At 39.4% G+C, this 25,807-nt stretch overlaps 1 protein-coding gene across 2 annotated transcripts in view; it reads right to left on the bottom strand.

Annotated features, from left to right (window-relative positions):
- LOC110965364 (choline transporter-like protein 5-A) overlaps positions 1 to 25,807 on the bottom strand; it is a 55,260-nt gene that overhangs the window by 7,254 nt on the left and 22,199 nt on the right. For both annotated transcript variants that reach the window (XM_051953357.1, XM_051953358.1), the window contains 8 exons: positions 22,399 to 22,530; positions 14,714 to 14,813; positions 14,473 to 14,565; positions 9,986 to 10,073; positions 4,762 to 5,030; positions 4,493 to 4,587; positions 3,915 to 4,018; positions 3,722 to 3,795 (listed from right to left, as the gene is read on the bottom strand). In XM_051953357.1, coding sequence (XP_051809317.1) covers positions 3,722 to 3,795; positions 3,915 to 4,018; positions 4,493 to 4,587; positions 4,762 to 5,030; positions 9,986 to 10,073; positions 14,473 to 14,565; positions 14,714 to 14,813; positions 22,399 to 22,530 — 955 coding nt within the window. The remainder of the gene's footprint in view (positions 1 to 3,721; positions 3,796 to 3,914; positions 4,019 to 4,492; positions 4,588 to 4,761; positions 5,031 to 9,985; positions 10,074 to 14,472; positions 14,566 to 14,713; positions 14,814 to 22,398; positions 22,531 to 25,807) is intronic.

Here is a 25,807-nt window from a genome sequence, read left to right on the forward strand (position 1 = left end):
TCAGTATCTACTCTTTGATAGGGTAATACACGTTACTCGCAAGAACACGTCCAGCATCCAGGCAGCAGGTCAGAGAGTCAGAGGAGTGTCGTCTTGGAAAATAGGGCAGCGACTTACCGGAGAAAAGTTATTAGCTTAAGCTAAATAGATTTTACAAGTTAAATAGACATTCGCAAATTATTGATTTCCAGCTAACATTACGTAACATATGAGGTCCAGGAGCAAAAATGGCATTAACCAAGTAAGAAAAATATTAGTGGTAGGACACAATTAAACAAATGAATCTATCTAATTAGAGGCTTTGTAATTAATTAATCACGACTGATTAACAAGGGCATAGAGGTAAAAAAGTGATATATGCAGTGTTGTCTTCATTTTAAATGCCAAAAGGATTTTGCAGCTCCCGGTGTTTTCTTTTCTGTGAGAAACGGGTCGAAATGGCTCTTTGAGTGTTAAAGGTTGCCGACCCCTGCTGTAGACACATTAGTTACGACAGTCCTGATATGATCAAACGGTGTAGCCAGCCCGCCACAAACCGCTTTTCAAAACATTGAAAGTGTTTGAGTTTACAGAAAGTCTTAATATGTTTAACATAACCTCTGTAATGGCACTTTGGGTTTGAGTAAAAAGATGAAAAATGCAAAAACAAATAATTGAAACAAATATATTTGTTGTTTAAGTTTACATATATGGAGCTGCACAGTGGTGTAGTGGTTAGCACTTTTGCCTTGCAGCGAGAAGATCCCTGGTTTGCGTCCCGGCTTTCCCGGTATCTTTCTGCATGAAGTTTGCATGTTCTCCCTGTGCATGCGTGGGTTTTCTCCGGGTACTCCGGCTTCCTCCCAACAGTCCAAAAAATATGCTGAGGTTAATTGATTACTCTAAATTGCCCATAGGTGTGAATGCAAGAGTGATTGTTTTTCTACGCAAGGGCGTCAGTTTGTTTTTAAAAGTGGGGGGGATGGAGACTGGCAAAAGTGACTTTTGAGAAGTGCTTGGGATGATGACTGTAACTGATGTTGCTTTTGGTATGCTACTATAAAATGCTTAAGAGTTATTTCATGTTTTAAGTAATTGTCATGTATTGAATAAAACCCGCTTGAGAGCTGTGCCGACACTTTTACATGAATTACAAACCCCTAACGATGTTGAACTTCATGTTGAAATCAGCATGTCAAATAGACCACCTACATCTCAACAGGATTTACAGCTCAGGGACAGCACATAAACCAACCACTCAACTCTCTTCATCGCAAATAAGATAAACATTAAGCCATTTTGAATACAAAAGAATAAACCAGGGGTCACTGAGGACAATAGCTGGAATTCTTGACAGGTTTGATAATGAATTTATTAGGTGAACCTAATTAAAGGGAACCTACTTAAGGAGGTTGTTCCACATTATTAAGAAAGTCATGGGTTTCATGCAATATGGGGAGAAAGACCTTTCTGCAGGGATTTAACTAATATCGGGCATATTAGTCAGTTTTACTCATTCAAAAAATGCAAGGCTGATCCAATTTAATGTAGTGTATCAACTTTACAAATTTTGTATGTCACTCTAGCCATTAACACAATGGTAAGAAGCAGGACTTTGGGTAAACTAATCCCTTGTTACTCCAGCAAGCTCACTTGTATTTTGTTGCTATTACCTTGTTGCAGCAATAGGAAATATTGTAGCCTCATATCTAATTTCAGGTATCTAATAACCAAATGCTTTGATTTCATCGTAAATCCCAAGACTTTATACTGTGACTTTCCAGCAAATTAGGACAGGTTAGGAAATACATCTGTGACTCCTAATTTCCTGCCTAAGCAGCAGCAACTACACTTTCAGCTAAGTTAAATGGTCAGGTCTGCATGCTAGTGCAACTTCATGAATGAGTTTGCACAGGGACTGATAAACTCAGCAAATGTAACGTGTTCACATATACTGATAATATTACAGTCAACAAAAATATTAACGCAACACTTTTGTTTTTTCTCCCATTTTTTATGAGATGAACTCAAAGACCTAAAACTTTTTCCACATACACAATATCACCATTTCTCTCAAATATTGTTCACAAATCTGTTTAAATCGGTGATAGTGAGCACTTCTCCTTTGCTGAGATAATCCATCCCACCTCACAGGTGTGCCATATCAAGATGCTGATTAGACACCATGATTAGTGCACAGGTGTGCCTTAGACTGCCCACAATAAAAGGGGGGAGATCCACTCCTCTTCAATGGCTGTGCAAAGTTGCTGGATATTGGTGGGAACTGGTACACGCTGTGGTATACGCTGATCCAGAGCATCCCAAACATGCCATGGCCATGCAAGAACTGGGACGTTTTCAGCTTCCAAGAATTGTGTACAGATCCTTGCAACATGGGGCCGTGCATTATCCTGCTGCAACATGAGGGGATGTTCTTGAATGTATGGCACAACAATGGGCCTCAGGATGTCGTCACAGTATCTCTGTGCATTCGAAATGCCATCAATAAAATGCACCTGTGTTCTTCGTCCATGACAGACGCCTGCCCATACCATAACCCCACCGCCACCATGGGCCACTCCATCCAAAACTTTGCAATAAAAAAATCGCTCACCCACACGACGCCACACATGCTGTCTGCCATCTGCCTTGTGAAGAGAACACCTCTCCAACGTGCCAGATGTGTGAGCATTTGCCCACTCAAGTCGGTTACAACGACGAACTGGAGTCAGGTCGAGACCCCGATGAGGACGACGAGCATGCAGATGAGCTTCCCTGAGACGGTTTCTTACAGTTTGTGCAGAAATTCTTTGGTTATGCAAACCGACTGTTTCAGCAGCTGTTCAAGTGGCTGGTTTCAGACGATCTTGGAGGTGAACATGCTGGATGTGGAGGTCCTGGGCTGGTGTGGTTACACGTGGTCTGCGGTTGTGAGGCTGATTGGATGTACTGCCAAATTCTCTGAAACGTCTTTGGAGACAGCTAATGGTTGAGAAATGAACATTCAATACACGAGCAACAGCTCTGGTTGACATTCCTGCTGTCAGCATGCCAATTGCACGCTCCCTCAAATCTTGCCACATCTGTGGCATTGTGCTGTGTGATAAAACTGCACATTTCAGAGTGGCCTTTTATTGTGGGCAGTCTAAGGCACACCTGTGCACTAACCATGGTGTCTAATCAGCATCTTGTTATGGCACACCTGTGAGGTGGGATGGATTATCTCAGCAAAGGAGAAGTGCTCACTATCACAGATTTAGACAGATTTGTGAACAATATTTGAGAGAAATGGTGATATTGTGTATGCAGAAAAAGTTTTAGATCTTTGGGTTCATCTCATGAAAAACGGGAGCAAAAACAAAAGTGTTGTGTTTATATTTTTGTTGAGTGTACTTATGGAGACAATTTGTGCATTTTAGAGCAGTTTAGAATTTTTCTCTGATCTCCAAAAAACACTGCTCTCCACTCCAGCAACTCACATGAGAAATACATATGTTTACATTAAGAATACAATTTTATGTTGTAATTTTGGTATTGTCAGAAGTTGAGCTGGAGACATGATGATGTATAGCATGTTTCAACACATCATCTTGCTCTGCAATCAAACTAATAAGCCCAAGCAATAATAATAACTGTGCTTCAATGCACAATGAGCATTCTCACAAAAAACTGCCAGTTAAAGCATTCAAACCGTCTAGCAAGGACCAGTGAACACTAACTTGTCTGAAAAGCATGGCCTTACCTCACTGCATTTCTCATCAGTAGGAAAAATGCTTCTCTGGCAGAGGTACAAAAGTTTGTGCCGTAAATCGCAACCTAGTGGGGAAGAGACAAAAAAAACAAAAACCCAGCATTGTAACAACTTGAAGGTTACTGTTGACATAAAGAGCAATACTAGTATTTGTAAACAGTAGGCATTTAACCAACCCACTCACCATGATATAAGCATTACGGTTCATGTAGCGAAGGAGGTTCTCTAAACACCAGAAACAGCATTTCAGACAGCACAAAAGGAACTTGGACAGGGTGTTATCAACACCTAAATGGACAAAGATCAACATTGTGACTACAGTACAATGACGTAATGAGAAATGTGTGTGTGTGTGTGTGTGTGCGTGCGTGCGTGCGTGCGTGCGTGCGTGCGTGCGTGCGTGCGTGCGTGCGTGCGTGTGCGTGTGTGTGTTCTAGCTTTTGCAACATTGTGGGGGACCAAATGTCCCCACAACGGTAGGAAAACCGAAAACTATGTCACTTGTGGGGACCTCATTTCGGGCCCCACAAGTTTAAACAGTGTTTTCTTGGCCATGTTGTTGTTACTGATAAAAGTAAAAATGCAAAAACGTTTCTTTAGGGTTAGCCATTGTTTTGGTTAGGGTTAGGGTTTGGTTAAGGTTAGGGTTAGGGTTAGGGGTTAGATATGAATGGGAGTCAATGGTAAGTCCCCACAATGATAGAAAAACATAATGTATGTGTGCGTGTGTGTGTGTGTGTGTGTGTGTGCGCGCACGCTCACATTTTAATCTCTGTTCCAAGTATTCCAGTATGATCCTGACTAGCTGGGCAACTGAAAGAACTAGAGCACCAAATGCCAAAGACCCTGTGTGATACCTGGAAATAGAGAGAAAGCTCACCACATTGTTACTGTATTGAGTTTTGCTTTTGTTTTGCATTAGCTACTCAATAATATACTTCAATAAAAGATGAAATAGAACCAATGTAGATGTTTGTACCGCATTTAGCACATAATGATTGCTAGGCTTAGTTTTTTGACTGTGTACTAACCTGATAGCCCTGTTAAATGATAAAAATAGTGGACATGACGGGATATCCTGAGGCTTCCTCTTGGCCCAGTAGTAGCTAGCAAATGTCCCTGCCAGAGTGCACTGCTCCAGGGCCAAGCTGAAGTTGACGAGCCACAGAAAGACTAGTAGGTTGGACAACTGTAGCAGAAAAAGGTGGCGGTGGTAGGATGTCTCCCCGCCATAAAAGGCAAATAAACACTTACAACCCAGACACAATGCTGAGTTGGAGATGTTGGTTCTGTTGAAGGTCTGACAGAGACATGATAGGGATAAACAGAGGGTCATTTACAATGCGGTAGAACAAATTTGTACAATATGAATTTCATTTATTTATTTTATACTGTGTGGTATGTTAATGTGAAGGAACATACATTATGTACTTTTTGTAAAGAACGTGAAAATGTGTACAGTATTTTCACAGGTACACATCTGTTGTTCTGCTATGTGTAACATTGTATTTCAGTACCAAGTGTAAGCTTCAATTTACACCACATCTATATTTTGCGAGACCTGTGCAATTATAACTCCTAAACTACAGTGCTATTCTTTGCCATCAGTGACTGCGGGTTAGATGGAATAATTGACACATTTTTATGGCTAAAGTACACATGGAGATGTAAACCTTTTTATGAATAAAATATATTATTTATTATTACTTATTTATTAAATTATACATTGACTTTCCAATAAATCCACAATCAAATACAGGATATTGAATGAAAATGTTATGTAGTTGGAAAACTGTTGCTCACTAGGATCTAAACTGACTACTGACAAATCAATGGCCTACTTATAAATTAGAATTTCAGCTGGGAAAGCGCAGCAGCTGACCTTATAGGTTCAAAATCTTCAGGCTTCATGTACTTGATCATTTGAAATCTGCTCAGCTGAGCCGGTGCAGTGATCCATTGGTTTTCATAGCTTTGATAGCTCTAATATGATAATACCATCCCATCTATATTTTTAAATACAGAGCCTCTGTAGTATTTGTTTTACTGTGAGGATCAAATGTGCAAGGAAGCACTGCATGCCATAGATGGAACAGACAATGGAAAGGACTGTCTGTCCAGCCCGATCTCACGAGGATTCGTGAAACTGTTACGTAAATTTTTGTTTCGGTTTCGTGCGCACCAACACGATTTCGTCATGTTTTTCGTGCCGCTCACCACGAAATGCGCACCAATGTATTTTAAACGGCGGACTTTTCGTGCCACCCAGAACGTATTTCAAACGAATGTGTGTATTATATTTTTAATGTAAAACCATGGCGAATCCAACGCTATATTTTGCATGACATCGTCCCTAACCATAACCCTAACCATAACCTAACCATAACCTAACCATAACCCGGTGGTACACTTACCAATTTGCATAGGAATTTAAAGAATGTCCGGCGGCCGGCGGCCGCAAACGCGATCACACAAGCAGTATACGCCGATGGACAGCTTAGATCGTCATGAATCCGCTGGTATAAACCACTTTCAGCTGTGATTACCACAGCGGGTTTCGTTGTGAGCAACACGAAAAACATTTCGTGGTGAGCGGCACGAAAAACATGACGAAATCGTGTTGGTGCGCACGAAAAAGAAACAAAAAATTTACGTAACAGTTTCACGAATCCCCGTGAGACCGTGTTGGTCTGTCTTGTAGGTGCTCTGCTATTAACAATAACTTTGAAGATCAGTATCTTTTGACATTCCACTAGATACCTAGCACTCTTTCAAGAAGCACTTTAAAGCTGCTTCAACAGTTTGGCTCTGTGACTGACTTGCAAAAACAGTTGAGTACTCCATGACTGCTGCTCACCTGCTTGCTTAAAACAAAACCACCTTCAAGAAGTGTGCCTCTGAGTTTTTTTTTTGTTTGTTTGTTTTTTACCAGCTTAATTGCTTGACATACAGAAGCAACAGACTTGAGACACATACGTTATGCTTAATTGTGTCAAGGACCTCCATACTGTATTTGTCTGAGCAATCATTTTTGCCTAAAGGGTTAGGGTTAGATGAACATTCATCCAGTAGACTTCAAGTGGCTTTGGTACATCTTCTTTGGGTTCTTTATAGCAAACTACATTATGAGGTATATACCACACATGATTATAATTTCTTTGCAGCTGCTCTTGAGGCACCTTTTCTGCATAACCTTTACTCAGTTCTTCTATGAAATCTTTATGCTCTGTGGCATTAGTGGAATCAATCTTGAATTTCTTAACAAGGTTAAATGTCCATTGTCTTGCTATTTCAAAATTCTTAGGCTAGACTACATCCTTATCTCAAAGAGGGAATAGTAGGTGATTACGCCTATCACCATTTATTCCTATCAAGATTTCAATGTCAGTGCCAATCTCCTTCCATTGATGGTCGCTGAGATGAGGTCACCGTTTGAAATCTGACTGAGTGACAATGTTTTCCACTGAAACACAAATCTACAGTTCGGTGTATACCGCTTGCAAACCGATAACTCTGTTACCATAAAGATTGTCCACCTCTACTCCAAAGAGCTCAAAACTACTGATCAGTCTTTTCTGACCCACTGTTGATCTGTGCCTTTTGACAATAAGTTGATTTATGAATTTTTCGTGCAAAAGGTGGCATCCACAGCTTGTTTGAATATGACCACACATTACTGGACATAGCCAATATTTCATAGTATTTCATATTTCATAGCCAAGCAAAGCAGGCAGAATCAGCACCTGTGGAGGTGAGCATCAGGTAAGCAGAGAGAGGCCAAAAAGAGACAGCATAGTTTGTCAATGACAATACAATTTGGCATTGAAAATCAACACATTAGAATACAAACATTTGAAATTAAAACACTGAAGAAATGGCTCTGAAAAAAGTTTCACTGAAAAATAAAATATAGATCCTCAAAATCATTTAATTTCATATTTATATTTTTTTTATTGATTCAATTTTCAAACACAGTTTTAACATTTTCATTGTTTTGTTTGGCAGTATTACTTTTTCTGTGTTCTTATTTCAGTTACAGCTTTTTGTCTATTTTGGTGTGGAGGGGCAAGGATATCATGTGATTTAGAAGAGCAGAACAAAAGATTATTACAGGATGCATTTCAAAGCAACACAGAGAATCCAGAGACCCTTTCTCACAGCTGTAAATTTGGTAGGAAGTCATTTCAGAAGACAGTAAACCCAAAATTTTCACCCAAATGGAACACAGAAAATGAATGTTTACATCTAAATGGCCACTCACAGCCCTCTTTAAGAAAACAACATAATTCTGATGATAACACACCAAGAGGAGAATGAAGAGGAGATTGCTTCCCTTACTATGACATCCTGACCTTTCTATACAGGAATGAACTGAATAGTTTTAAATTTTAAAATTACGGAAATCCAACCAGTGATGATCCCAATATCTGAACTCAATCTATAATATCGCCTCATCGGACACTGGTCCTGATTGAAGAAAATCTCACGTCTGAAGTGTTTGAGAGACATAAACATCCCCATCTCTGTCATTTCCATACAAAACACAGAGAAACTCTTATCCTAAGCATATAGAATTTTAAAATCTTATTGTCCTTAAGTGTATATGTTTGTGGTCATAGTTATATTAAAAGTTTACTATAATGTATCCTAAAATTCCAGATTTGCATGCATGTTTACATTTTTTCTTATCTCAAGAACCATGTGAGATAAACATATTGTGTTTAATGTAATTTTAAGCACATGTTCAGTGGTATTTTAGATTTTTAATCATAGTAGATATTTAACTATCGGGTTTTGTGTCTAAGAAATGAACTAAAATTAAGTCCTAAAAGTATTTGGCCTTTGACCTCTCCTGAGCAGTGAGCTCAACACCACCCCTTGGGAGGGACACAGCTACGATTGGTTAGATGCTGACTTAAATTTGGCTCCAAAGAACTTTATGTATAAAAGAAAGTCACTGGAATGCAAGTATGACATTTACACATTTTTGTTTCTAACTTATTTTGGGCTTTAGTGGACTTTTTGTTGTTTCATGATGGCTTTTGTGTTCTTATCTACAACTCAGTACACCTTTGTAATGCAACTATGCAAAATACCATTCTGTCTCTGTGTTATTGAACCAACTCATCCACCAGATCTTCACAAACACACATCTGGCTGCATTTTTTTCCCCTCGTACTGATGCCACTATGCAAGTATCATTTTCTCTCTGCTAAACGATGGAATTTAGAAATTCATCTACACACTGTCTGTTGCTTGTGACGTCATTGTTGTCTAACTGTTTGTTTGTAGTTTTAATTAATAAATGTTTACGTATCATTATTATCGGTTCTACTTTGCATTTCTTTGTTTGGGAATCTGAGTTCACAACTTCTGTGTAGAAAACTGATCAATACAAGTAGATTTGATGATTTTTTATAATATTCAATCTGGAATATTTGCAATTCATTTCTGAATTTTATATAGTAAATGAGTGCAAATTTCAATTTTAAATTATTATTTAAACTAAACAGTGTAGTTACGCTACATCTACATGTGCATATCAAAAAATTTACTTCATCTTCTTAAATGTTTATATGGAAAAATGTTTACCTAAGTCCTTGAGAGCATTCTCATTTCACTTGTAGTCATAAAAGGTTTCTCTTTGGTCGCTCTCTTGAACATTTAACAATTATGCAGCAGCTGGTCAAGAAAGTGGGCAGCATTATTTTTTTCTTTTAAGCTAAACGCTCCTCTCACATTCTTCATGCATTTCACCATGCTGAGAGTGGGACTAAAATGCCTCGAAAGAGCATCATTTTCCCGTTTGAATATTTACCAGACATGTTGTTTAGCAGACCCTTCAGAGCTTGACTGAAGTATGAAAGGGTGAAATTTACAGTCCCTTTTACAGATCCGACTGTTTTACAGCTCCAAGATTATGTCTGTATTATTATGCTTTGAGGGATATTTATGAAGCATATCACCATCAAGGAAAGTTTCACAACATGGTCTAAAACTTTGCAGTACTTACTGAACTGAAAACAAAAATAGGCCATCTTTGGATCAAAAATACATGTAACGTGCAGAAACATACCATTTTTAGTTGCTATTGTGTAATTTTGTCAGAACAAATCCTATACAGATCTTCCTCTACAGTTTGACTTTATAGCGTTTTTAAGATGAAAAGCCTTACATAATTCTTAAGATCAAATTTGACTTTGTCATGACAGTAGACAGCAGAATAAGGAAGAAATTAAACAGCAGTTAATGTACCTCAGGGTTGCACGTACTGTTGACGTAAGGGCAGCTCACATCAGGAGACATCACTTTGTAGATGGCTTCACCTGACGATGCCAGGTGTCTGGTTTCACAAGACCTGTTAAAGTCCCATCTAATGAGCTGGTGAAAACATCACTGGGTTATTTCATCTCAAATCATCAGGGACCTTCTGCTCCACCATTTCTGATTATCTTGAAACTTTTTTTTTAACTATTCAAGTTTAAAATGATACCTGTGAAATTTTAAAGACATCTACCAAGTACTTTCCAAGATATTTAGAAATATTATAATATTTTTAAATTTATGTTATAATTTATATTATTGCATAAATTTGATGATTTCAGATGCAATTATCCCAATGAAAAAAACTTTTGTATCACAATGTTGTGTTCTCTGGAAGAGCTTTACAAATGCAATTAAATCCAGACGTTTATATATACACTTGTCAAGTATATTTAAAGGTGCAGAAGGAAAAGCGAAAAGAAGCCAGAATTTGAGAACATAGTGGCCTCTTCTCTCGTCTGTGCTTTAAGTCCCATCCAGTAAACAAACACAGGCAAAAACACTCCAGCTAAAAGTTAACATTTGCTAATGGTTTCACATCCCTGCATTCCCAAGTGAAAATTCTCCTTTTAAATCGTTTTACCACTACCTCTTACTCTCACTATCCTAACTCTGAAGACCCATAAGTCAGCTGAAGTCTCCCATCAGGGGATAGATCTTCTGCAACCTAAAATGGACATAGACGGAGTTTAGAAGTATAGTTTCCTCTCAGACCATTTCAATTACAATATGCCAAATGGTTACTAGGACTGTATCGGCTGCCACTGTTTTCAACTCATTTCTAAACATTTCCGAATATTTAATCCAAGTAAGCATTTCCCATCTTTGATCAGTTAGGATCACTACTGTATGAATGTAAAATGTCAATATGACAAGAGAGGGAATGCTTTAACAGAGCTATTATTTAATTCATCACACTGGGTGAGAAGTTTACATCCACTTCGTAATTAAAAGTACTGTCTTTAAAGTCATGTTTTTCTTTAAAATCACTTTTGTGTATCAAAATAACTTATTTTGAAGACTTCTTTAAAGGAAAAAATAATCCCTGCTTGTTATAAAATGTCATAGATTAAATCTACGTTTCTTCCTTTAGAAGTTGCATATGTCTATTTTGTCTGTCTTCATCCACTCTTCCACTACTTACACCCTACTTGAGCACACCAGCTTCCCTATGACTCTGCTTAAACCCTGGAACTACTTTATGCTAGTTGGTATAATGGTGTAATTCTGACATACAAGCTGACAATAAGTCCTGCAAGCCTGCATCCATGTATTTATGAGTGTCGTGTACATGCTGGAGTTTCAAAATCCTCAACTATGGCACTGACTGCTCATTCTGTGAATGATATGTCCATGTTCTATTGGGACAGCATAGTTATTACAGGGGATATGCAACCTTTTGTAAAGATATTTTAAGTGTTTTAACCAAACAAAAGACAGCGTAATGTTGCTACCTAAACCTTCTAGTAATGCTTTCATCAATAAATGCTTAGAAATATCCCTACTTGAGTGCCATACTTGATTAAATTTTGTTCATAGCATACTCATGAATGTTCTTGCAATAATTAGAAATTACAAATTGCTAAAGTTAGCTCTTAAATGGGCTGTTTTGACAAAAATACGGGAAAATTAGGGGGATTCCAAACCTCTGCCTGGTAATGTATACAGTGGGTACGGAAAGTATTCAGACCCCTTGAAATTTTTCACTCTCTGTGTCATTGCAGCCATTTGCCAAAATCAAAAAAGTTCATTTTATTTCTCATTAATGTACACTCAGCACCCCATCTTGACAGAAAAAAACAGAAATGTAGAAATTTTTGCAAATTTATTAAAAAAGAAAAACTGAAATATCACATGGTCATAAGTATTCAGACCCTTTGCAGCGACATTCATATTTAACTCACATGCTGTCCATTTCTTCTGATCCTCCTCGAGATGGTTCTGCTTCTTTATTGGAGTCCAGCTGTGTTTAATTAAACTGATTGGACTTGATTAGGAAAGGCACACACCTGTCTATATAAGACCTTACAGCTCACAGTGCATGTCAGAGCAAATGAGAATCATGAGGTGAAGGAACTGCCCAAGGAGCTCAGAGACAGAATTGTAGCAAGGCACAGATCTGGCCAAGGTTACAAAAGAATTTCTGCAGCACTCAAGGTTCCTCAGAGCACAGTGGCCTCCATAATCCTCAAATGGAAGAAGTTTGGGATGACCACAACTCTTCCTAGACCTGGCCGTCCAGCCAAACTGAGCAATGGTGGGAGAAGAGCCTTGTGAGAAAGGTAAAGAAGAACCCAAAGATCACTGTGGCTGAGCTCCAGAGATGCAGTCGGGAGATAGGAGAAAGTTCCACAAAGTCAACTATCACTGCAGCCCTCCACCAGTCGGGGCTTTATGCCAGAGTGGCCCGACAGAAGCCTCTCCTCAGTGCAAGACACATGAAAACCCGCGTAGAGTTTGCCAAAAAGCACATGAAGGACTCCCAGACTATTAGAAATAAGATTCTCTGGTCTGATGAGACCAAGATTGAACTTTTTGGTGTTAATTCTAAGCGGTATGTGTGGAGAAAACCAGGCATTGCTCATCACCTGCCCAATACAATCCCTACAGTGAAACATGGTGGTGGGAGCATCATGTTGTGGGGGTGTTTTTCAGCTGCAGGGACAGGAAGACTGGTTGCAACTGAAGGAAGGATGAATGCGGCCAAGTACAGAGATATCCTGGAGGAAAACCTCTTCCAGAGTGCTCAGGACCTCAGACTGGGCCGAAGGTTCACCTTTCAACAGGACAATGAACCTATACACACAGCTAAAATAACAAAGGAGTGGCTTCAGAACAACTCTGTGACCGTTCTTGACTGGCCCAGCCAGAGCCCTGACCTAAACCCAATTGAGCATCTCTGGAGAGACCTCAAACTGGCTGTCCACCAACGTTCACCATCCAACCTGACAGAAATGGAGAGGATCTGCAAGGAAGAATGGCAGAGGATCCCCAAATCCAGGTGTGAAAAACTTGCTGCATCATTCCCAAGAAGACTCATGGCTGTGCTAGCTGAAAAGGGTGCTTCTACTCAATACTGAGCACAGGGTCTGAATACTTATGACCATGTGATATTTCAGTTTTTCTTTTTTAATAAATTTGCAAAAATTTCTACATTTCTGTTTTTTTCTGTCAAGATGGGGTGCTGAGTGTACATTAATGAGAAATAAAATGAACTTTTTTGATTTTGGCAAATGGCTGCAATGACACAGAGAGTGAAAAATTTCAAGGGGTCTGAATACTTTCCGTACCCACTGTATATTTGGCCTTTTCCTTTTGACAGAACTGGTGTCAGTGATTCAGGTTTGTAGGACTCTTTGCTAATACATGCTTCAGTTCTGCCTACCAATCTTCAATTGGATAGAGGCCAGGTCTTTGTAATGACCAGTTCACTATTTTGCTTTGTTGCCCTTCATGGTTGAGTAAGCCAATGTTACCCCAAAAAAGTTTTTGTGAAATTCTGTGAATATCTCCTCATAGTTTGCTGTGTTCTCTGTGTCAGTGCTAACAAAAAATCTGGTATTTGTTTTCTTTCCATCATTTACAGAGCCAGGGCTGTGTACAAAATGTCTCGCACACAACAGTATTCTGTCCAACCAGCAGCAGGGGGCATTCATGCTCATGTACAGGCATAGATTACAATTTTTTAAACACAATTTCCCCTTATTGTCAGGGTTTCTCCCTGGCCCTGCTTTCTGTCTTCTTCCCTCTCTTTCCTTCTTTCTTCTCATTCCTCCTCGCTTATCCCTCTGTCTTTGTCCTTTCTGCTCCTCTGTCTCTCATCCTCCCAGTCTCCTCTCTCCTTCTCTCCCTCATTTCAACCTGAGTAGGTCTGTGGTCTTGTTTGTGGTCACTTGTTCAGCCACTGTGTTAACTTTGGTTTTCTTGTGGCTCAGCTCTCTGCCAGACCACCCACTTCTTTCTGCTCCTTCCCGCCTGCCCACCTGCCTGCCTGCCAGCCAGCGTGAAAAGTGGTTAGCACTGTCGAATCACATTGCTGCCTTGTCCTAGGTTCAAATCCTGGCCTGGGGTCTTTCTGTGGAGCCTGTATGTTCTGCTTGTGTTGGTTCTCACTGGGTGCTCCAGCTTCCTCCCACAGTCCAAAGATTTGCTGAGGTTAAATGGTGTCTGTATACTTCTGACTCGCCCATGTGAAATAATCTGTTCATAACAATTGCTGGAAAAATCACATCAAAGCAGATGTCTGAGCTAGCTCAACAAAACTATAGTTTGCTTTCAACTTCAACAGTACATATTAAACATTAAATAATAATAATAATTAATCCCTTATTTTTGAAATACAAAGCATGTGTAAAATTGAAGTGTAAGTTTATTTTTCAACTCTTGCTATTATTGCTGTTGACCACTCTGAAGGATACATTGCTATAAACCCCCAGTAGGAGATGCATATAGTCAACAAGAAAAAGGTGATGACTGGAAAGAACAGTGTAGACATGATGTAACTGATGGCCCTGCAAAGAAGGACAAACCATAAAGTCAGGGAAAACAATTCTACATTTATATAGTATATTTCTTTAAATAATCACATTTTGAAAGATATTCACACATTAAATATCTTCAAGTTTTATGATATTTCTTCACTGTCATGACATTTCATACTTGCTAGCTTCTCTGAGCAAGGTGATAGCCATTAGGACCCTTCTTCGTAGGAAGATCAACATCAGGAAAATGGAAGCTTCTATCACTCCCAGAGTTACCACTGAAAAACAGTTTTCATAATTTATATTTTACAGTCAAGCTTCACAAACATCGGAATTACTAAAGCTGTTGATCAAGAATGGAATAGAGATTTATGACAGCTAGCTGATATGAATGCAAACACTCAGTATTTCATCAAAATTAAAAATGTAAATCCAAATGAAAGGTAATTTGCTCATCAAATGACAAATAAGGCTACGATTCAGGCTTTAAGCAGGCTGCCCAACAGCTGTCAGACGACACAGTGCTGCATCAAGGTTTTGTTGGTTTTCATGTGCTTTGCAATAGTTTTATTTGAATGTTGACTAGACAGCCACATTACAATAAAAAGGCAGCTTTCCTGACAGATGCATTTGTCATGATGGAAGAAAAATGCTAAAACATCATTTGTGCAATGTTTGTATTTTGTGGGTAATTCTGAGCAGTCCTATCCAATGTTTCATATAAAATGAAAATGCTTTGGAAGGTAAGATGTTAAGTTCTGAAAATGCCATTTCTAAGGCTGGACCCAAATAGAATATTCGGTCATTGTGCTGGTATCTGAAAATTAGGTTTGAGATCCGAATACACGGATCACCCCCCCTCACTGTATCTGAAGCATTTGTAAACAGAAGGCAAACTGCTGACGGACATATCCATGCTAATGGTGTCGGACTCAGACGATGAACACCCTGAGAAGTGGAATCAAAGTGCCAAGCCAGAGATGGAGCAGTATTTGGCAGACTCTCTAGTCCAGTCTGGCCCACTTGGATGATGGAAACAAAACTGTGACCGCTATCCTAAACTGCCAGTAGCAGCCAGCTACTGCCTGAGCATTTCGGCCACTGCCACCCCATCGGAGAGCATTTTCTTAAAGGCTGGCTACATTGTGAACAAAACCAGGATTTCACGCTTGCCTGAAAATGTAGATATGCTCATCTTCCTGTCACATAACATGAAGAGAGTGTAGGTAGGCTACTGAAATGTCCGTTCATGTAAATATATACCGATGTTTTGCACTAGCTGTCTTTTATGTATATATATATGTGTGTGTGTGTGTGTGTGTACACACACACACACACACACACACACACACACACACACACACGTATGTACACTCAACAAAAATATAAACGCAAAACTTTTGTTTTTGCTCCCATTTTTTATGAGATGAAATCAAAGATCTAAAACTTTTTCCACATACACAATATCACCATTTCTCTCAAATATTGTTCAAAAATCTGTCTAAATCTGTGATAGTGAGCACTTCTCCTTTGCTGAGATAATCCATCCCACCTCACAGGTGTGCCATATCAAGATGCTGATTAGACACCATGATTATTGCACAGGTTGCCTTAGACTGCCCACAATAAAAGGCCACTCTGAAATGTGCAGTTTTATCACACAGCACAATGCCACAGATGTGGCAAGATTTGGGGGAGCGTGCAATTGGCATGCTGACAGCAGGAATGTCAACCAGAGCTGTTGCTCGTGTATTGAATGTTCTTTTCTCGACCATTAGCCGTCTCCAAAGGCGTTTCAGAGAATTTGGCAGTACATCCAAACCGCAGACCACGTGTAACCACACCAGGCCAGGACCTCCACATCCAGCATGTTCACCTCCAAGATTGTCTGAGACCAGCCACTCGGACAGCTGCTGAAACAAACGGTTTGCATCACCAAAGAATTTCTGCACAAACTGTCAGAAACCGTCTCAGGGAAGCTCATCTGCATGCTCGTCGTCCTCCTCATCGGGGTCTCCACCTGACCCCAGTTCGTCGTCGTAACCGACTTGAGTGGACAAATGCTCACATTCGATGGCATCTGGCACGTTGGAGAGATGTTCTTTTTACGGATGAATCCTGGTTTACATTGTTCAGGGCAGATGGCAGACAGCGTGTGTGGTGTCGTGTGGGTGAGTGGTTTTCTGATGTCAGTGTTGTGGATGGAGTGGCCCATGATGGCGGTGGGGTTATGGTATGGGCAGGTGTCTGTTATGGATGAAGAACACAGGTGCATTTTATTGATGGCGTTTCGAATGCACAGAGATACCGTGACGACATCCTAAGCCCCTTTGTTGCGAGATGCATCCAAGAACATCACCTCATGTTGCAGCAGGATAATGCACGGCCCCATGTTGCAAGGATCTGTACAAAATTCTTGGAAGCTGAAAACGTCCCAGTTCTTGCATGGCCAGCATACTCACCGGACATGTCACCCATTGAGCATGTTTAGGATGCTCTGGATCGGCGTATACGACAGCGTGTACCAGTTCCCACCAATATCCAGCAACTTCGCACAGCCATTGAAGTGGACCCTGAGCCCCAATAAAACACTGCACATTTCAGAGTGGCCTTTTATTGTGGGCAGTCTAAGGCACACCTGTGCACTAATCATGGTGTCTAATCAGCATCTTGATATGGCACACCTGTGAGGTGGGATGGATTATCTCAGCAAAGGAGAAGTGCTCACTATCACAGATTTAGACAGATTTGTGAACAATATTTGAGAGAAATGGTGATATTGTGTATGTGGAAAAAGTTTTAGATCTTTGATTTCATCTCAAGAAATTGGAGCAAAGACAAAAGTGTTGCGTTTATATTTTTGTTGAGTGTGTGTATGTATATATACACTATATTGCCAGAAGGATTTGCTCACCCATCCAAATAATCAGAATCAGGTGTTCCAATCACTTCCATGGCCACAGGTATATAAAAATCAAGCACCTAGGCATGCACACTGCTTTTACAAACATTTGTGAAAGAATGGGTCGCTCTCAGTGAATTCCGACAGTGATAGGATGCCACCTCTGCAAAAAAAAAATCCAGTCATGACATTTCCTCGCTCCTAAATATTCTACAGTCAACTGTATTATAAGAAAGTGAAAGTGGAACGACAGCAAGTCAGCCTCAAAGTGGTAGGCCACGTAAACTGACGGAGCGGGGTCAGCGGATGCTGACGTGCATAGTGCCAAGAGGTCACCAACTTTCTGCAGAGTCAGTCGCTATAGACGTTCAAACTTCACGCGGCCTTCAGATTAGCTCAAGAACAGTCCATGGCCGAGCGGCTGCATCCAAGCCATACATCACCAAGTGCAATGCAAAGCGTTGGATGCAGTGGTGTAAAGCACGCCGCCACTGGACTCTAGAGCAGTGGAGACGCGTTCTGGAGTGACCAATCACGCTTCTCCATCTGGCAATCTGATGGACGAGTCTGGGTTTGGCGTAGGGCTGAACGATTTCAGGGGGAAAACAAACAAACAAACAAAAAAAACTGATCACGATTTTTCCAGAAGATATTGCGATTTTAATTTGATTTGCGATTTTCTTCAAATTATGCTTCAATGCATTATTCACAATGTGTAGTAATCCCAGTAAAGTAGTAAAGTAATCCCAACAAGTATGACAAAGAAATTAGAACAACACTTGCTTCCTTGACATCTCTACATCACTCTTTACAGATTTTTGGTCAAGAAAACCAGCATGTCAACCTTTGATGGTTTCAGACATGAGCACTGACATGTGACAACATTGCCACTAGCACTAAACAGCCTCTCTGACGGCAAACTGGTGGCTGGTAGGCACAGGAATTTACGAGCCAGTTTGCACAGCCATGGAAAATTAACATTGTGCATTCTCCACCAGACCAGTGGATCTTCTTCTCCATCAATAGTTGAATCATCAGGTAGTTGTCCAGTTCAGCTTTAATGGCATCCTCCAACTGCAAAGTGGAAGATGGAGGGACAGCCTTGCTCTTGAAGAAGCTGCTAAGTGACCGCTTTCCCTTTCCTGTGGTGAATGGCGCTGCCTCTGTTGCACCCTGGGACATGGCATCTGTGGTGCTGACACAAGCCCTCTTTTCCTGCAAAACACAGAAAGTGTTGTCAAAGTTTTGCAGTCTGATGTGATTATTGACAACTTGATATGGTATCTAAACAGAAAAATGCCAATCAGTGTAATAAAAATGTCACTTGTCTTGCTGTGGCATTTTGTATTACTAAACTACACAGGGAAAAACAAGTTACCTTTCGTGCCACCTCTTCCATTTCAATCTCTGCTCTTATGTAGTCAGTCTTGAATCTAGGATCAAGGAACGAAGTAATGTCCAGTAGCTCCTGTGTGGCTGGGTCGCTGTATTTATCTTCAATGTAAGCAAGAGCTCTTGACTTTATTTCCTTGGTAAGATCAGTGTCCTCATCCTTTTCAGTCAGGATTGATGTTCTCAGGAGATGGAGGACTGGCTTCAGGTACGACACGCTTACGTAGGCTTCACCAGACAGAGCATCTGTGAACTCCTGAAGAGGACCAAGGGCACTGTTTATTGATTCAAGGACATCTATGTCCTGCCAAGTGGGGACCAGGTGACGCGTCTTCTTGTCTTCAGTCAGAACCTGAGACAATGCCTTGCTCTGCTCCAACACCCTCCCAATCATTTTTTGCCTTGAACCCCATCTTGTTGGACACTCTAATCAGTGAGTGCTCAGGTAAATTTAATTCTTTTTCAACGCCGTCTTCTGTTTTCCAGCTATGAGAGAAGACACCGACCATCTGTTTGCAAAGTCCTGTTGCCCGTTTAACTCTTGCATCATCTTTAACAGCATTTTCTGGACAAACAAGAACAAAAACAGAAAATGAGTATTACAGGTTGAAGATGAAATGATAATGATGGTAAACTTTCCAAGACAAAAGAACAAAGTAAATCCAAGAAAATCATATTATAGACAACAATATGGAAATTAATAATTAAAAACACATAATGCATTTATAAATCAATGTTAATTTGTGGAGTGCCAGTTCATAACAACTGTTATCTTCAGGCACTTTACAACAGAGCAGGCTGAGGACAAATTCTTCATGTTATAGATACACAGGTAAGCATACAAATACATATATGTTTCTATATATGCATACATACAAGAATGTATCCATCCAGACAGAGACAAAGGGACTAAAATTGCATTTGTCTCTGTAGAAAATAGATTCACTCAATCTTTATACAGCCCCCTATTTGTTGAAAATAAATTTATTAAAGCTAAGCCTCTTTTTAATTTTTAAGAGCATCCTTGTGTCTATTTTGTTGTGAAGATAGTTATAACGACAGCACAATCAATACAACCAAGGATACAGAGATCAATCTAATATTTCAATTAATGCTAATAATATATTTAATCTGACTGATACTGATTAATATAGCAGCCTCTATGTGAACTCTGCCATAACTTTTCTAAAGGTAGGATGCCATGTTTGTTATTTTTCATCTTATACCAAGGAAAAATAACCTCTTACAATTATTAATTATTCAGACAAGGCATTTGTAAGGGCTTCAAAGAAAAACTTTAAGCGGTAAACTACTGACTACATTTTGTTTTGATTTAAAGTACTTTCAGCTGCAATCTAATTTGTATGAACTGTGCTATAAACAAACATTGATTGATATACTGAAGACAGTAAAAAAAAAAAAACCATCACATTTAATCCGTTTAAATAAATCAATAAACACACACCCCGACACCTAAACACTCACCAATTGCAAGATGCAGCCTGTGTCCAAAACACTGAAGTCTGGTCCATTTATTAAGTTCCACCGCTTTGATGATGTTTGTGGCATTGTCTGTGGTGATGCATGTAAGGTCCTCTTCTTTCAGGCCCCAGCTTGACAGACACTCTCAGTCCCAGGGCAATATTCTCTCCGGTGTGGTCTGTGGGAAAGTATCCCATCTGCAGGCAGTGACTTTTCAACTCGAACTTGTCATTTATGAAATGCACAGTCAAACTCAGAAACAGTTTGATCGTTCTGCTTGACCACATATCTGTAGTTGAGGCGAAATACTCCACGTTTTGCAGCTCTGCTTCCACTTTCTCTTTACACTCCGTGTACAGCTGTGGGATGGCAACCCGGTTGAAGTAGCTGCGGGATCACATACTTTCTGTCCAGCGTGCGGAGGAGGTTTTTAAATCCGTCTTTGGTGACGGTGTTAACAGGCACCGTGTCTTTGGCGATGTAGTGCATTATGGCCGTCGTTATCTCCCGGTGCCTTTCACTGTTCTTCTCATAGGGAGTTACACTGGCAAAGGATGCTGTAATTGTAGTCTGTTTGCTGCAGTGGGCTTGAGAATCACTTTCACCAGACTTCTCACTAGACTTTTTCATCATGCACTCCTCATGCAAATGCCGGTGATGATTTTTCAAGTGCTGGTATAAGTTGGTCGTGTTTCCGCCCGATGTGGCAACTTTAGAGCGGCAAGCTTTGCACAGTACCCGTTTCTGGTGAATGTCTGCAGCCTCATAACCAAAATACTCCCAAATGGCCACCGTGCCGCTTTTCTTGGGGATTAACTCCGCTTCTGGTTCCACTGATGTCATTTCAAAACATGAGGAGCAGGTTAATACTGATTGGTTAGTGTGACCTGTCCACGAGGAGCATGCCGCTTCTGATTGGTCATGTGCCACAAAATAGTCAACACAACAGATCCTGGGTCAATCAGGGGCGCTGCAAAAAAAACGGCACTTTGACGAGCACATGAATGCACTTTCAGAAATTGCGATTTTGATCAGAAAACGATAAATCGTTCAGCCCTAGTTTGGCACTTGCCAGGAGAACAATACTTGTCGGACTGCATTGTGCCAAGTGTAAAGATTGGCGGAGGGGGAATTATGGTGTGAGGTTGTTTTTCTGGAGCTGGGCTTGGCCCCTTAGTTCCAGTGAAAGGAACTCTGAATGCTTCAGCACACCAAGACATTTTGGACAATTCCATGCTCCCAACTTTGTGGGAACAGTTTGGAGGGGGCCCCTTCCTCTTCCAACATGACTGTACACCAGTGCACAAAGCTAGGTCCATAAAGACATGGATGACAGAGTCTGGTGTGGATGAACTTGACTGGCCTGCACAGAGTCCTGACCTCAACCCTATAGAACACCTTTGGGATGAATTAGAGTGGAGACGGAGAGCCAGGCCTTTTCGTCCAATATCAGTGTGTGATCTTACAAATGCGCTTCTGGAAGAAATATCAAAAATTCCCCACAAACACACTCCTAAACCTTGTGGACAGCCTTCCCAGAGGGGATGAAGCTGTTATAGTTGCAAAGGGTGGACCGACGTCATATTGAACCCTATGGATTAGGAATGGGATGTCACGTACGTTCATATGAGAGTCAAGGCAGGTGAGCGACTACTTTTGGCAATATAGTGTATGGGAGTCAATACACCACAACTTTGCACAGTCTTGGCATTCTCTCAGTCAGCTTCAGTAGGCAGTTCCTCAACAACTGCTCAGAACTTCTGGGAAGTCCTCCAAGACTGTTAGAAAACCATTTCAGGAGACTGCCATAAGTGTGTAAAGCCCTCTTCAAAGCAAAAGGGGGCTACTTTGAAGAATCTAAAATATAAAACATATACTGATTTAACACTTTTTTTGTTCACAACATTATTCCATATGGATTGCGTCATCGTTTTGATGTCTTTAGTATTAATCTACAATGTAGAAAATAATTAAAATAAATATAAATCACTGAATGAGAAGGTGTGCCCAAACTTTTGACTGGTATTTATTTAATAACTCAATGACAGCCACCCATTGATCTGAAAAAAAAAAAAAAAAAGACTTACAAAATATGATCCATGTCTGTCTGAGTTGTAGATAGATCTGTAGGTCTGTCTGCAGGCCGACCTCTAAAATGGCAACTTCAGATCCTTGTCTGTATCTGAGCTGGGACCAGACCATGGAGCAGTACCACATACCTGTGCAGTCACATTCAGAAATTAGAAAAACGCTGGTTAGAGATTTCAGAAACATGTCTCTTTCATTAGTGGTTTGATTACTTCATGGTATAATTTAAGCACAGTTTGAAGAGTTGTTCTTTCTGGTCTCCCTCAGAAAAGAGATTTTTAATCTCAGGGGACTTCCTGGTAAAATAAAATAAAATAAAATAAATATAAATTCTTTTCAGACCTCAGCTGTCACTTTCAAAAAATATTTGACAGCATAAGTGTCACGACGAGGGGGTGTTATGAACCCAGGTGCAGACATAGTTGACAGGCAGCCAGGCATGATAATAAATAAAAGGATTATTTAATCAAAGACTGTAACAAACTGAAGACGGGAATGAAAGGGCAAAAAACAAAACTAAACTGTGGCAAACGACGAGGCTACAAAAGGTACTTCCATACAAGGGAACAACTGAAGGCAAAAGCAAACTAAAGTCCAAACACACAACAGAGTCCAAAAGGGTAATCCACAAAAGGGGTGAAAAGTGAAGAAGTCCAAAACTGATGTAATCCAGAAGTGGGGAAGTGGTGTCTGAAACTGCATGTGTGTCCAATGATGTGCCAGCAAAGACTGAGGGAAATGGCAGCGCTTAAATAACAGGGGAGGAGACCAGGTGGATTGAATTGAGCTGATTGCAGCAGCTGAGAGTATGTTTATGTTTATGTTTTTTTTATGTTTATTCATTTGGATCCCCATTAGCGACAGCATAAGCTGCAGCTATTCTTCCTGGGGTCCTAAAAAAATTACAATGACATACAATTCTAAAAATGCAATCACTCAATTAATCAAACAATAAAATATTTCACATTTAAATCAATCAATTAATCAATCAGACAATAAAATATTTCACATTTAAATCATACTGTAGTTTAAATAAACATAAAGTGTCATCATAAAATGACACCGAAAATTACAATAGCAAATATCAGTTCTTCGTTCAGACATGTATTTCAACACAGAGCTGGTGATTATGTTGCAGAAAGAAACTCTTTCAGTGCACTTTTGAATTTTAAATCATTTTCAATTGATGTAATTTCTTTGGGAAGTAAATTCCATTCTTTCATGCCTCTCCAAGCAAAGGTATTATATAGTTGCTTGATATTTTAGGTGAAGTAAATTTGTTTGCAAAGGCATGTCTGGTTGGATAGGAGTGTATGTCAGAGCTTAACATTAGTTTTTGATAGAGTGTCAGAGGAGTTTTTGTTAGAAAAACCTTCCTACACAAACACAGTATAGAATATTTAAGTCTGTCCTGAACCGTTAGCCAGTTTAATTTTCGATGCATACTTTGAATGCTAGTATAATAATTACAGTGCAGCACAAAGCGTGCTGCTCTATTTCGTATAATTTGCAAATTTTTAATATCATCTTTGGTGCGATTAGACCATACAGTTGGACAATAATCGAGGTTTGACAATATTAGAACCTGCACAATCACTTTTTTTATTTTGGTTGTCAAGAAATATCCATATCTTCTGATCATAGAAATAACTCTTCCCATTTTGGCACACATTGTCTGTATGTGTTTTGACCAAGATAATTTATTGTCAACTGTTATCCCTAAAAGCTTTGTTTCATTAACTTGCTTAATTACAGTATCTTTTATTTTAATATTTAACAGAGGATTTTGAATAACAGATTGACTAGAACCTATAATAGTACTAACTGTTTTGGATATATTCAGAACCAGTTTGTTGTGGATAATCCATTCAAAAGCTGCATTTAACTCTGCCTGTAGGACACTGTTTAATTCTTCCTTAGTTGATGCTGATGTGTATATTGTTGTATCATCTGCATACATAACACTCTTGGCCTTAGACAAAGCTAGGGATAAATCGTTGGTATAGATACTATACAACAAAGGACCAAGGCTGCTTCCCTGTGGTACTCCCCATGCTAGTTTTAAAAAATCTGAGTAACAACCATTGAAGAAAACAGCCTGACTTCTATCTGTTAGGTAGTTGTTGAACCATGTGGTTGCAGTATCATCAAAACCATAGGCCTCCAATTTCTCAATTAAAATTTTATGGTCTAGTGTATCAAAAGCAGCTGAGAAATCTAGCATTATACTGCCAACTAACTTCCTCTCCTCAATGCTTGTCAGCCAGTCGTCTGTCATAACAGTCAGAGCTGTAGCAGTTGAATGCCCTTTTCTATAGGCACGCTGATTAGGAACTAACAATCCAAAAGTACTAAAATAGCTTTTAACTTGTTTGTATACAATATTTTCCATGATTTTACTAATTGCTGTCAGTAAACTTATTGGCCGGCTATTTTTGCCGGAAAAAGGTTTATTTTGGATTTTTTCCACTCTTGTGGGCAAATTCCAGTAGTGAAGCTTAGATTTATAATGTGAGTGATAGCAGGCGCTACTAGATCAGCTGTCATCTTCAAGAAATTAGCGTTCATTTCATCAACACCAGGTGGTTTAATTCTAATACTCAGAATCATTTTTTCAACTTCATTCACCGTTACTTTTTGAAATTTAAAAGTGCAATTTTTGTCCTTCATTATTTCATTTTGAATGTTTAGGTGTGATGAAAAATTAGCATTTGGCATTGCTTCTCTAAGTGCATTTACTTTATCAATAAAATAATTATTAAAATAATTTGCTATATTCACTGCATTCGTTAGAAATTTGCCATCAACTTCAATGAAAGTGGGATTAGACTTTTTCTTTCTTCCAGTTAAATCATTTATCGTATTCCACATTTTCCTGTAATCATTCTTATTATTTTCAATTTCTTTCTCATAATACAATTTCTTTTTTGTCCTGTTGAGTTTAGTAACATAGTTTCGTAGTCTTCGGCACATGTTCCAATCTTCTAAGTTACCAGTTAATAAGGCTGTTTCTTTAGCTTGTTTTCTTTGTTTCATTAGTTGCTTTAAATCCTTATCCAACCAAGGTGTATTAATATTTTTTACTGTGAACCTTTTTAGGGGTGCATGTTTGTTTACTACATGCATAAATTTCTTGTTAAATTTACTAAGTGCATCGTTCAAATTTTTTTCTGCAAATACATTAGACCAACTTAGATTTTTAATATCCATCTTAAACACATCCTGATCAAAAGTTTTAAAAGATCTTCTGTAAACGATTTGAGGTCCCACCTTGTTCATTTTAGTTTTTCTAACTGTGATAACTAAATTATGATCACTAAAAGATACTGAAAGTGAAATAGTATTATAGCATAGTTCTGGAACATTGGTAAAAATGTGGTCTATACAAGTTGATGTAATAGTACCATC

Source organism: Acanthochromis polyacanthus, chromosome 9 (assembly GCF_021347895.1).
Source record: "Acanthochromis polyacanthus isolate Apoly-LR-REF ecotype Palm Island chromosome 9, KAUST_Apoly_ChrSc, whole genome shotgun sequence".
In the NCBI taxonomy this organism is placed as follows: Eukaryota; Metazoa; Chordata; class Actinopteri; family Pomacentridae; genus Acanthochromis; species Acanthochromis polyacanthus.